At 36.9% G+C, this 14609-nt stretch overlaps 1 protein-coding gene across 1 annotated transcript in view; it reads right to left on the reverse strand.

The window, feature by feature from the left end:
* The window catches only part of LOC149848647 (digalactosyldiacylglycerol synthase 1, chloroplastic-like), a 54340-nt gene extending 41054 nt beyond the window's left edge, over positions 1-13286 (reverse strand). Inside the window, exons 1-2 of the mRNA XM_089996663.1 lie at positions 12625-13286; positions 11692-11724 (exon numbers count right to left, since the gene is read on the reverse strand). Coding sequence (XP_089852789.1) covers positions 11692-11724; positions 12625-13185 — 594 coding nt within the window. The 5' untranslated portion in view covers positions 13186-13286. The remainder of the gene's footprint in view (positions 1-11691; positions 11725-12624) is intronic.
* Between the last annotated feature and the right edge of the window lie 1323 nt (positions 13287-14609).

Genomic DNA, 14609 nt, shown 5'->3' on the forward strand with positions numbered 1-14609 from the left:
GGATTTTATTTCTAAAAAGGGAGTTTGAGACTCTTAAAAAGGACTCAATGTCAGTCATGGAATTTTTAAACAAGGTGAAATCTGTTATAGATCAGTTTGCTATTGTTGGATGTATTGTTTCTGACAAGGAAAAAGTGCAGCAAACTCTCAATGGACTGGGTCTAGAATATCATGTTCATTCCACTTCTTTATTGGTTCTACCTGTGTCACTCAGTTTTGAGGATCTTCAAGCTAAACTTCTTCGGTATGAAATGAGCATAAAACATTTGACGGAAGGTAGTGAACATGCATAAACACATAATGTTTTGGCATCAGATATATCTCATGGTTTTGGACGTGAAAGTAGTAGCCTTCAAAATAGTAGAGGTCGAGGACCCTTTGGTCAAGAAGGTCGTAGAATTCTCCCTACTCCAAGCATGGATTTTTCAATACAGAAAATCAGAAAAGAGTGCCTACATGTTTTCAGTGTAATAAGAAAGGACATGTGAAAGCTGACTATTGGTTTAATCCTCAAAACAAATGAAAGAGTAATAAATCAGGGAAGCAAAAGAGAATCTGATGGACAGAGATATTCTGGAGATATGCAACAACTTTTGCTTGCAGCTTTATCACAAATGATTATTAAGCAAAATGATCAAGGAGAATGATGTGTAGATTCTAGAGCAGCCACTCATGTTATAGAAAATGATGATAAGCTCTCAAATTTATCTTCCTATTTTGGAAAAGGTAGTATAGTCACTGGAGATGGAACACATCATCACATTTCTCATGTTGAAAGTGTGCAAATTCCTTTGTCTAGTACTTCTCTTAACCTCTCCAATGTTCTTTTTGCTCCCAATATTAAAAAGAATATTGTTTATGTATCTAAACTTATTGATGATACAAATTTTGTTGTTGAATTTATTCTTGTGTATGTTAAGGATCTTCAAACGAAGAAGACATTCGTTGAAGGAGAGTGACGAAGAAAATGTCTATCTTCAAGGCGGATCTAACTTCTCATTCTTCTTCTGCCTTGAAGTCACTTTTTTTGGCACCAACATTTCAGAGTCTCAAGTCTTGTCATAGAGATGTTTTTAGTCTTTCTCATTATAATAAGCCAAATTTGTGGCACAGTCATTTGGGTCATTGTAGTCATGGTTTTATTAAGAAACGTGTCAGAAAATTTGATTTCAGAGTCTTGTTCAAATTCTGTCCTAGATGTTAAAAAATGTCCAAGTTGTCAGTTATGTAAGAGTCATGTTCTTCCTTTTAATCTGGTTAATGGAAAAGCATCAAAAGCTTTTGAAATTGTGTATTCTGATGTATGGGGTCATCTCCTGTATGTTCTTCATCAAGAAGTCAATATTATGTTTTATTCATTGACAGTTATTCTCGTTTCGCCTGGATATATTTCATGAAACATAAGTCCAAAGTCTTTATATTGTTTCAAGATTTTTGTGCCCTTGTTAAGAATCGTTTCTCTTCCAATGTTGTGTATTTCCAATATGATAGTCGAAGTGAATATTCTTTAAATGACTGTTGATTTTCTTCGAAATAATGGGATAAGTAGGCGTGTGTCATGTCCACACACTCCTCAACAGAATAGAGTGGCGGAAAGAAAACATCGACATATCGTTGATAGTGCCATGAGTATGCTTCATGATAGTAAATTTCTTATTAATTTTTGGACCAGTTGTAATGAAATATGCGGAAAAACTAAGAGTGCATTAAGCACTTACAACATTCACTAATGAACAAACAAAAGGGCTAACACCCAAACCCACAAGAGACAACACAACATAAAAATATAAATGTCTCTTATTGAAAAAGAGAGAGAGCTCTCAAGAGTGAAGAATACAAGAGGGGTTCACCCCTATATATACACAAATGAAGGAGAGGGGGGATGGCAATAAGGCCTTAAAAGGAGAGCCACCTAGGGGCTCCCCATGTAGTCGTTGGGAGCCCCCAACGGTCACAAATGTGACCGTTGGGGGCCCCATCGACTCCATGGTGGGGCCCCTTTTGTGTGAGCAAAAAACATAAAAACAAAAAAATATAAATTACAAAAAATAAAAGGGAAAATAAAAGAAGAATAACAAGTACCCCTATCGGGTACTTGTGAAATGACTAAAATACCCCTATCGGGTATTTTAGACAATTACATATATATATATAAACATATATATATGAATTACATGTATTTTAACACCCTCCCTCAAGCTTTACGGGGATATAACCGAAAGTTTGTTAAGGAGAAACAAAAAACGAGGAGCAGCAAGGGCCTTAGTGAAGAAGTCTGTCAACTGGTACTCAGATGTGACGTAAGGTAGTGCTATGGTTCCTCTTAGGTATTCATCACGTACGTAATGCCAGTCCATCTCAATATGCTTAGTACGCTCATGGAAGGTGTGATTGCTTGCAATATAGATTGCGCTTTTGTTGTCACAACACATCTTCGAAGGAGTGGAGATGACAATGCCCATATCACTGAGGAGACTTCTTAGCCACACAAGTTCCATGGTTGTAGTGGTCATAGCACGATATTCCGCTTCCGTTGAGGACAAGGATACTTTATGCTGCTTCTTGCATCTCCAAGAAATCATAGAGTCACCTAAGAAAACACAAAATCTCGTAGTTGAGATCCGGTCATTGGGATTTCCTCCACAATCAGCATCAGTATAAGCAATTAAATCAAGTGACGAGGCAGAGGAAAGAAAAACTCACTTAGTTATGGTGTTTTTGATATATCTGACGATCCTTAAGACTGCACTCATGTGCACGGTTGTAGAAGCATGTTTAAACTGACTGACAGAGTGGACAGCATGAGCTATGTCTGGCCGAGTGATGAATAAGTAGGTTAGAGACCCAACAAGTTGTCGGTAGGGAGTAGGATCCTCGAGAGGTGTTTCATCTTCCAACCTTAATTTTGCATTGATGACTTCTAGGGTTTCTGTCTTCTTATCATCGGAGATACCAGATTTGGAACAGATGTCAGCAGCAAGTTTCATCTGAGAGAGAATGTACCCTCGAGGAGAGTACGCTACTTCAATCCCTAAAAAATATCTTAAGAAACCAAGGTCAGACATGTCAAAATTTTCTTTCAAAACCTTCTTAATATCATTAATGCCTTGCTCATCACTTCCAGTGATGATCATATCATCAACATAAAGTAGTAAAATAACTATTGAAGACCATGCACTTTTCACAAACAAAGCAATGTCAGTATAACATGAACGAAAATTCAAATTTATCATTACATTACTAAATCTATCATGCCAAGTCTTTGGGGCTTGTTTTAAACCATATAATGCCTTCTTAAGTTTGAGAATTTTATCTTTACCAATACACACTCCTGGTGGAGGATCCATATAAACTTCTTCATTTAATTCGCCATTTAGGAAAGCATTCTTAACATCTAGTTGATAGATAGGCCATTTTTTAACTGATGTCACGGCGATAAGAGTCCTAACATTGGTCATCCTAGCTACGGGTGGAAAAGTTTCTTCATAATCTATACCATATTTCTGAGCATATCCTTTTGCTACTAATCGGGCTTTATAGCGTTCTAATGAACCATCACTTTTAGTTTTAATTTTGAAGACCCATCTACATCCAATCGATCTTTTTCCAGTGGGTAATGAAGTTATTTCTCAAGTTTTTACCTTTTCAAGGGCACTAAGTTCTAAGTCCATGTCTTCAATCCATTGGGGAATGTTTCTGGCTTCATTATAATGTGAAGGTTCATGAAATGAGTGTAATGCAATTAGACATGCTCTATATCTTGGAGTTAAGGACTTATAGGAAACAAACCTATTAGGAGGATTGGAGATTCGGCAGGATCTCCCTAAAGAAGATTCTTCTATGTTGGACCCTTGAGAGTATTTTTCTAAGGCGCTCATTTGAGCTTGTTGACCACGCCTAACATAGGTTTGGATTGGTCTATCACTTTCATCTTCAATATTGTCAAGAGGAACATCCTCTAGGTCATTCAACGACTCATTAGAGATTTTCTCTTCTTGAGGAGTCTCATCTTCTTGGGAAAGAAGATCAAATAAGAAAGCATATTCACTTTCGTCAATATCTTTAGTTTTCATAAAACAATTTTCATTTTCCAAAAAGGTTACATCTTTGGATACATAGAGTTTGTTATTTTTCAAGTCAAAACATCTAAAACCTTTTTTATTTTCTCCATATCCTAAGAAAACACATTCAATAGCTTTAGGAGATAATTTGTCTCTTTTATGAGTAAGGACAAAACATTTACACCCGAAAATTCTTAATCTATTGAAATCGGGTGTTCTTTCAAATAGTTTTTCATATGGAGATGTATTTTGTAAGGATGAAGATATCATTCTATTTATCAAGTAAGTTGAGGTTAAGGCCGCTTCGGCCCAATAACTCTTTGAAATTTCTTTGGAAATAAAGAGTGTCCTAGTGGTTTTCATGATGTGTCTATGCTTCTATGTCACACGGACTCGGCTCCAAGGTCGCCGCACCCGCGTCGACACGCACCGACACGGGTGCGGACACGGGTGCGGCTCGGACTCGGTCAACCCGACCCTGGGTGCGGTCAACGCACCCAGGGTCATTTTGGTCCATTTTTTGAAAAAAAAAAAATTTGAAATTTTTTTTTAAAAATTTTCTGGACTACAGCTGTAAGGAAAAAATCCCATCACAACTAAAAAACCTGTACACTTTCAAGTTTTAAGTACAGAATGGGCACAACTCAAGTTTTTGTGGTTTTGTCCTATATGAAGAAAGTGAATTATTACAGTGTATGAAGAAAGTGCCCAAAAGTGAATTATTCCTGTATGAAGAAAGTGTACAGAATGCCTTCACAACTCATCACCTGTCCCCTAATGGGCACAACTTTGACCGAGTCTTATATATATATATATATATATATATATTTTTTTATTTTTTTTTTAATATATATATAGCCGAGTCCCCGTGTCCAAAATTTTTGAAATTGCGCCGCACCCGTGTCGCACCCGCACCCATGTGACATAGCTATGCTTTCTTTCGGCTAAACCATTTTGTTGAGGAGTCCTAGGACACGATCTTTGATGACAAATTTCATTTATTTCTAAATAATTTTGAAATTCATTTGATAGATATTCTCCACCTGAATCGGATCTAAGAGTAGAGATATTACTTGAAAATTGATTTTTGACTATCATATGAAATTTTTTGAAGAAGTCAAAGACTTCGGATTTTAAATTGAGAAAGTAGATCCACACATATCTAATGTAGTCATCAATGAAAGTAACGTAATAGGAGTATCCTCCTTTAGACATGACCGGGGAAGGACCCCAAACGTCGAAATGGACTAACTCAAAAGGTCTTTTGGACACAAAGGTTCGATTTGGAAATGGGGTGGATTTCATTTTGCCAAAAATACAACTCTTGCAAACAAAATGTTTCTCATTACAAAATTTCTTTCCAAATGGAAAGGAGTACATTTTTGAGAAACTTGGATGTCCAAGTCTTTGATGCCAAATTTCAATATTTTTATCTTGGACATGGTTACAAAAAGAGTTGGTGGGAAGTTTCAAGTTCCTCATGTAATAGAGATCTCCCCTCCTATGGCCTTGCCCAATCTGCTTCCCGGACCGGAGATCTTGTATAGAGCAATCTGTAGTTGAGAAAGAGATTTCACATCCATGATCACATATTTGAGCAACAGAGAGGAGATTTAAATTAAGTTGAGGTACCACTCTCACGTTTGGCACAAAGAAATCTTTAGAAAAATTTAAGGTTCCAAAACTTTTTACTTATAAAGATGTATCATCGACGGTTGAAACATAGGAGTTTTTAGAGTTATTACACAAATCGGAAAGCTCATTTTCAAGAGGAGTCATATGAAAGGAAGCTCCAGAATCAAGGATCCAAGAAGACATACCTGGAGGAGAGGAAGAAGCTATGGCGGCACCCGAGGTTGATGGAATCTTGAGTAGAGTTTGTAGTGCTTCCGATAGATGGGCAAGAGAAAAAGACTCCTTCCCTTTGATAGTTCCCTCCTTCTTTTGAGTAGCTTCTTCAACGGAGGCAACCTTGTTTTTAGGTGCTTCATTCAACTTAGGGCAATTAGGTCTTATGTGATCCGGTTCTTGGCAAATGGCTTTTCTATAGTTGCCATTATAATTATTTTGTCTTCCAAAGTGTGGAGGCTTATAGGTTTTTACATGATTGTCGGGTTTAGATACGGCCAAAACATCATCTCCTCCTTTAATCATGCCAAGACGAGTTTCTTCTTGACATATTTCGGCTATGGCATCTTCCAAGGGAAGAGGCTTAGATCTATGAAGAAGGGAAGATCTAACTTGTTCATATTCGAGCCTAAGCCCGTGTAGAAATTGGAAAAAGTGTTCTTTTTCCATTTATTTTCTTCTTAGTTCCACATCCACACTAGAAACCCACTTTGGTTCTAGTAAAGATAACTCATCACATAAGGGTCCAAGAGTGCTATAGTAGTCTCTTACACTCATTTCTCCTTGCTTGATAGTCCGGATATTTTCTTGAAGAAAGAATTGACGAGCAAGGTCTTTTTGAGTAAACATACCTTTCATAAAGAACCATGCTTCATTAGCCATCTGAAACTTAGCAATGTTGGCGCAAATTTTGAGCTCCACATTGTTCATGAACCAAGCAAGAATCTTCGCATGCTTACTTTCTCAATCTTCCACTTTAGATTGGTGATCTTCAATGGCCTTCATGCGAGCATTTCCTTCAAGAGCTTTCTCTTGATCACCATCCATCTTAGTGAGTTGGAGTTGTGGTTCCGGAATGGTGCCCATAACATATCCCCAAAGCTTTTTACCTTTGAGGTTGTTCTCCATGGCGGCGGCCCACATCATGTAGTTGGAGCCATTGAGCTTGAAGGAGAGATCAATCTTTTGTTCCCCTTCCATTTAATCACTCACAAGAGAACAAACGAAAAGAGATACAAAAACCAATAATATAATTACTCAACTAGCTATATTAAGAAGAAGAGCATACACAAGGCTCTGATACCATGTAATGAAATATGAGGAAAAACTAAGAGTGCATTAAGCACTTACAACATTCACTAATGAACAAACAAAAGGGCTAACACACAAACCCACAAGAGACAACACAACATAAAAATATAAATGTCTCTTATTGAAAAAGAGAGAGAGCTCTCAAGAGTGAAGAATACAAGAGGGGTTCACCCCTATATATACACAAATGAAGGAGAGGGGGGATGGCCATAAGGCCTTAAAAGGAGAGCCACCTAGGGGCTCCCCATGTAGTCGTTGGGAGCCCCCAACGGTCACAAATGTGACCGTTGGGGACCCCATCGACTCCATGGTGGGGCCCCTTTTGTGTGAGCAAAAAACATAAAAACAAAAAAATATAAATTACAAAAAATAAAAGGAAAAATAAAAGAAGAATAACAAGTACCCCTATCGGGTACTTGTGAAATGACTAAAATACCCCTATCGGGTATTTTAGACAATTACATATATATATAAACATATATATATATGAATTACATGTATTTTAACACCAGTGTTATCAAAAACACGCCTTGAAGCGCAAAAAAAAATCTTTTTTACAACAAGATTTGTGAGACATGATCAATAAGATTTTTGTAGGTTAATCCCATATATTTTTCAGTTATTTCAGTTATATAATCAGTTTCTTAGTATATTACTATATTTTAACTTTTATTGATTAATCTCGTATATTTTTCAGTTATTTCAATTATATAATCAGTTTCTTAATATATTTTAACTTGTGTTGGTTAATCTCATATATTTTCCAGTTATGTAATCAGTTTTTGAGTTACTTTTATATGTTAATCTCATATTTTTTAGAATAATCTCATATATTTTAACTTTTGTAGGTTAATCTCATATATTTTCCAGTTATTTCAGTTATGTAATCAGTTTCTTAGTATATTTTAACTTTTGTTGGTTAATCTCATATATTTTCCAGTTATGTAATCTGTTTTTAGTTACTTTTATATGTTAATCTCATATTTTTTAGAATAATCTCATATTTTTTAGAATAATCTCATATATTTTAACTTTTGTAGGTTAATCTCATATATTTTCCAGTTATTTCAGTTATGTAATCAGTTTCTTAGTATATTTTAACTTTTTTTGGTTAATCTCATATATTTTCTAGTTATATAATCAGTTTTTAGTTACTTTTATATGTTAAACTCATATTTTTTAGTACTTATTTGATATTTTCTATTTCTTATTGGTTGTTATTCCATCAATAAAGCATTTCTTTATTTATTTATATTTTTAGATATTTTTTTATAATTTTTTTAAAGTTTTCAAAAAATTTATTTGAGGCTTACGCTTTACGCCTCGCCTCGGTTTTTGGTGGAGCGCCTCGCTGCGCCTCAATGCTTTTCACAACACTGCTTTGTACAGAAGCCTTTTATATTGCAGTACATGTGATTAATTGTCTGCCCATGGGAATTTTAGAAGACAAGTCCCCATATTTTATCCTTCTTGGAAAGTATCCTGATTATAACAACTTGCGCACCTTTGGTTGTGTTTGTTATGTTCATATTGACAAATCTCTAAGGAATAAATTTTAGGATAAAGCTATAAAGTGCAAGTCTGTAGGATATGCGGATGATTATAAGGGGTACAGATGTTATGATCCGGTGACCAAGCGTAACAAGATTTTCAGAAATATTGTCTTTGATTAACAGAATTTTAAGAGCATGTCATTAATCCAAGAACATAACTCATCTCGAAATGTTGAAGTTTATGATCCCTGGTTAAGTGTTGAACTGTTTGAGAGTGAAAAGAGATCTCGTCTGCCATTTTGTGAAGAATTGAATTCAAATGAACAATGTCTCGAACCTTCACATCCTTTTGAAAATGAGGTGCCTATAGAATTCCAAAGATTTTCTGGTCAAGTTTATGTCAAAAGGGCAAGAGATAATGTCACGAACAATGTTGAGCAGGGTATGAGTCAATCTTCTTTGAGAATATCGAAAAGGGTACGTCATCCTATTCAAAGATGGGTCAGCTATAATAATTTTTCCATGGATTTTCAGTTGTTTATGTCTTAGATAGAGAAGCATGATGAACCTGTTAACTTTCATCAAGTCATTAAATCGCATAAATGGATAAAGGCTATGAATGAAGAAATGGAAGCTCTTCATGAATGTCAAACCTGAAAAATTGTTTCTAGACCTGAAAAGAAAAATGTTGTTGGGTGCAAATGAGTTTAAAGATTAAGTATAAACCTTATAGATGTCCTGAAAGATATAAAGCAAGACTTGTGGCACGTGGTTTCACACAAGAATATGGGCAAGACTATAATAAAACTTTCAGTCCTGTTGTTAAGATGGGAACAATACGGGTTGTTATATCTTTGGTTGTTGATTATGGTTGGCAGTTAAGTTGGCTTGATGTTAAAAATGCATTTTTACATGATGAAGTTTTTATAGAGCAACCTCATGGATACGCTGAAGGAGAACCCAAGGATTATGTCTGAAAAATGAAAAGAGCTCTTTATGGATTAAAGCAAGCCTCTTGTTCTTAGTTTGAGAGTTTTTCTCTCAAAATTCAAAATTATAGTTTTCGCAGATGCTCTCTTGATCACTCTCTCTTTATTTTCAAGGAGAAGGATGTCACTACTCTTTTACTTATCTATGTTGATGACATAATTCTAACATGCAGGACTAACAGTCATATACAAATTGTGAAAGAACTATTGATGCAAAATTTCAAGATGAAAGATCTTGGTGACTTAAAGTATTTTCTTGGGGTTAAGGTGGATAGAAGAGATAATATTTTAACTCTTACTCAACATAAATATACTCTTGATCTTTTAAGCAAGGCAGTTATGTCTAATTGTAAACCCCTAAGCACACCTTGTATTCTACATCAAAAACTAAGTTCTAATGATGGAGACTTATATGATGATCCGACCAAATATCAGAGTATCGTTGGAATGCTTCAGTATCTCACCTTTACCAGGCCAGACATCGTATATTTTGTTAATCAAGTTTCTCAATTCATGCATGAACCAAGAATTGGTCATGTTGAAGCTATGAAAAGAATTTTAAGATTTTTGAAATGAACTATTGGTGATTGTCTTCTTTATCAAAGAAATTGGATTGACAATAAGGAACATGAGATCATCACTTATACAGATGCGGATTGGGCTGAGGATCCGGATGAAAGGCGGTGTGTTTCTGGATATTGTATATTTATTAAAAAAAAATTTGGTGTCATAGAGTAGCAGAAAACAAAGTCATTGTCAAGTCTAGTACTGAATCTGAATATAGGTCTATGGCAGCTGGGAAAGCTGAAGCTACATGGGTCAGACATCTTATTGCAGATCTTGAAAAAGGAATCTCACAATCATTTTTGTTGTGTGACAATCAGAGTGCTATTAACATTGCTTATAATCATATAAAGCATGGTCGTACAAAGCATATTGAGATAGATCAACATTTCATCAAAGAGAAGGTTGAAGACAAAGAGATTGAGCCTCGTCACATTCGTACAGAAAGCCAAGTTGCAGATTTATTCACCAAAGGCCTAACAAAACATCAATTTTGTTTCTTAAAGAACAAGTTGTCCATGGTCCATGACCATGCACAACTTGAGGGAGGGTGATAAAATGTGTTTTGACGTCATCGGATTTGGATCGAATCCATATTCATGCGTCTTATTATTCTTAGAGTGTTTTCTTTATGTAATAGCATCTATGTTATTTGGTTGTATTTTAAACCCTTTGTAATATATGTTGCATAATAAAGCATTAGGGCTAGCCATCTCTTAAGTGGCTGTCTTTTTTTAGCATTCTCTCTCTCTCCTTCTACCCCCTTTCCTCTCATTCCTTGACAGCTGAATGCAACTGTGGTTAATTCTTACATGCCCTGTTAGAAGAGTCTGTGTTACATAGATTGTAATAGGTTTTGCCCATGTAGGGGCATTTTAGTCATTTGTACACATGTAATAAGTATTGTCAATTAGCGGTTGTTTTGTCTTTGTATATTTTTTTTATATCTCGTTTCCCTCTTATATAAGGGTATATTGGACTTTGTCCAATATAGTTATTGGGATCTCCCCAACGGTTATATTTATAGCTGTTAGGAGCATCCCAACAACTATATGGCCTCTTGTAATGTCTATATAAATGGGTTCAAACCCACTCTTGTTTGTTAAAGCTTTTCTAAGCATTCTATCTCAATAAAGATTATTATTTTCTTGTGTTCTTTTGTTTATGCGCTTTGGTGCCTCTTATGATCTTAAGTATTTGCCATTGATTGGCTTGTGTATTGTCCCTTTGTGAGCTTGTGCTTTTGCACATTTAGGCTTTTTGTAGCCATTGTATACTTAGGTGCTTTTGTATTGCCTTTGGCATTTGTATTGTCCCTTGTAGGACTTGTTCTTGTGCTTATGCATATTATGGTTTGCTTTATGCTTGATTTCATTAGATATGTATCCCTTTATATTTTTTAAGTTGTATTGAAAACTTCACAAAAATCACCATATACCCATATGTACAGCTGAGCTTGCACTAAAAATGCAAGCCATGCCGAAACCCAATCAATCCCCTTGTTGCACCAGGTTAAGGTCAGATCAATGCATTAATGTGCATATGCACTTTGATTTAGTTGATTTATCCAAGGCCACCAAAAGTTCAACAGAGGTAATGAAAGATGCAACTACATTAAGGTCAAGGTCAGTTAAAGATCTCAACCTTTGATTCTTGAATATCCTTGTTGATTGACTCCTGCAAGATGAACATTTATATGTCAATGACAGTCACATAGAATAATAATACTAATGCATATAACACTTTCTTCGAGTTACCATAAAAAAAGTGTCCAAACAGTTAAAATTTAATGGTGTTCATGTTACAAAAACACTTCCACGAATAAAGATTTGGATCTTCAATATGGTAAGAAACATTAATACTTATTTCAGTACAAGGATAACGTCGCACCGTCAAATAATAGTAAATGATAATAATTACAAGTTTGTGTATATCATTCGAGAGTGACTAAAGAAATAGATATCAAAAATAGTGAAGCAGGAACTGCAAACCCTGAGCTTGTCAACATTTATAAGAGTAGTTCCAGCAACATAGTGTCATATCTTCTCCAGCAATATAGTTTCATATCTTCTGCTACGACATTAACTCCTTATCTGCTAATTACGAGAAGATGGTGACTGGTACTTTGATTCGTTCCTGTTTTTAAAGGATGGTTATGGAGGACCCCGAAACGCTCAATACAATTGTTAACATTATAAGAGCGGCAGAGCTAAATGTGCCAAGAAGAATGAAGATAATAACGATCTTCATAAAGTCCACCAACAAAATACTATGCTAAGCTTGAAAAATTTTCCTTTTCCAATAAAAGGTGTCTAGGATTTCTACCAGTTCCCATGTACAAAGTTGGATCGCATGAAACTATACACCAGAAAAAAGAGGGGGGGATAAAAGAAAATTAACGAAAAATTCAAACATCAAGAAGCTCAACCCCAAAAGAAGAAAAAGAAAGGGGGGTGGGGGGAACAAAATAAATTTAACGCAAAATTCAAGTACCAAAGAAGCTTAACCCCAAAGAAGAAAAAGAAAAGAAGAGAGGGAAACAAATAACACGAGGTTGGATCGAAGGACGCTACACACCAAGCCCTTGCGAACCTTCTCGACAAATTCGATCCCCGGAAGGTTACTCGAGGACGCCTTGTGCTCGAACTCCTTCAACCGCATCTTCAGCTTCCGTATCGGCTCCCACTCCAGCTGCGATCCCTGCGCCTCGCCCTTAAACCCCACCCTCCTCCACCTCGCGGGCCTCCGGTCCACCTCCACAATCGCGCTGCCGCCCTCATCCTCCACCTTGAGCGCGGTCTTCAGCCCAGAGAGATCGAACCCGGGGGAGCCAGAGCCCCACCTGCCGAGGACCCCGACGGAGAAGTCCGGGGCGGAGTAAGCGCGGCGGAGCTCGGAGAGCTTGGGCTCGAGGCGCTTGACGAGGCCGACGGCGGCGGGCGGGCGGGCGAGGAGGTTCTCGAGCTCCTCCTCGAAGGAAGAAGCGAGGGAGCGGAAGGAGCTCGCGCGGTCGCGCATCAACCTCAGGTCGGCGCCGGCCCCGTCGCGCACCTCGCGCCACCCGCGAGATATGAACGACAGAGCCCCCTCGGCCGTCGCCGGGCCCGACAACCTCGACTCCTCGCCCCCATCGACCATGGCACGCGCCGGACGACCACCAACCCTCTCTCTCTCGGAATTTCCCTTTCTCCTCAGAGTAGAATATCTGGGGAATTAGGGACTCCTGCCAAACAGGAGAAATTAAGGGGAAATGGGGAAGAGTGGACGGAGGAAGAGGAGGGAAGAAGGCAAGGCGGGATATCCCCCACCACATGATCCACTTGTTTGACACGTGGCAATAAGGATGCTGCTAGTTCACACGTCGGGGATGTATCAAGTGGGGCCCTGTCGAGTTATTCTTGTATTTTTATTGGTCCAGAGGTCAAATTACAATAAGGGGTCATTTTTTATTCTGCTGCACGCTGATCTGTACATCTCAACACTTTTCAATATGGACACCACACTCATCCAGGGAAATGCCAATGATCAGGTCAAGGTACCTTGGATGCCGTCTATCATCAAAATGAATGGCATTCAAAACCCCATCAGAAACTTTGGATGAATTTCAACCGTTCACTTTTCAGCTATTTGTTATGACCATTCATTTTTATTGGTTTTTTTATGCCGTTCATCTTCATGATGGACGACATCCATAGTACCTTAGACATTTTTCTGTTCAAGGTCCCGGAAACAAAATCAAATCAACTTTCTCAAGTCGATGGATGTTGTGAGTAGGTGAAACATATCAGAAATTTCATAAAAGTGACACCCATTTTATAAATTAGCAACCAAAAATTGGCAGCTAAACAAAATTTCTCTTCTTTTTTTTTTTAAGTTGGTGATTTTGGTTTTGGTTTGTGATTAGTGGGATTGTGAAGGATTAAGTGCATGGATTAGTACCTGGGCCTATCTAGGAATCTAAACTAGAGTGGGCACAAATTCTTAGTAAAAACCTGTCAATTGGTAAATCTTAACAAGCATCATAGATATGTTAATTGTAAACAAATAAATAATGCGTTAAAATTATAACCAAAATCAAGCATGCATTCATCAAAACAGGTTTAATCATTGATTGAAAAAAATGCAAAAATACATAATTAAATATTCAATGTCATTTGAAAAACTTAAATCTTAATAAAAATCAAAGATATAAGGATTTGATGAGTGATAACCAAAATCAAACATTCATTAGTAGAATCATACTTAATGATAATAGAAAAAAAAGAACAAAAAAAAAACCAAAAATCATAATTAACATTCACATCAACAACAACAACAACTACGCCTTCATCTTAAAACAATTGGGGTCAGCGATATGAACCAAAAAAGAAATTCATTTTGGGTCTTCCACATGAATCCTTTTCCTCCAATCATTTCTATCCAATGCCATGTCCTCGGTGAGGTTCAAAGCATTCATATCCTTTCCTATCATCTTCATCTGAGTCTTCCTAGGCCTACCCCGACCTCTTTTAACTAATATATTTTCCCATTTCTCCAACCTTCTAATTGAAGCATCATTAGGC

Source organism: Nuphar pumila, chromosome 1 (genome assembly GCF_984573655.1).
Source record: "Nuphar pumila chromosome 1, dmNupPumi1.hap1.1, whole genome shotgun sequence".
Classification (NCBI taxonomy): domain Eukaryota; kingdom Viridiplantae; phylum Streptophyta; class Magnoliopsida; order Nymphaeales; family Nymphaeaceae; genus Nuphar; species Nuphar pumila.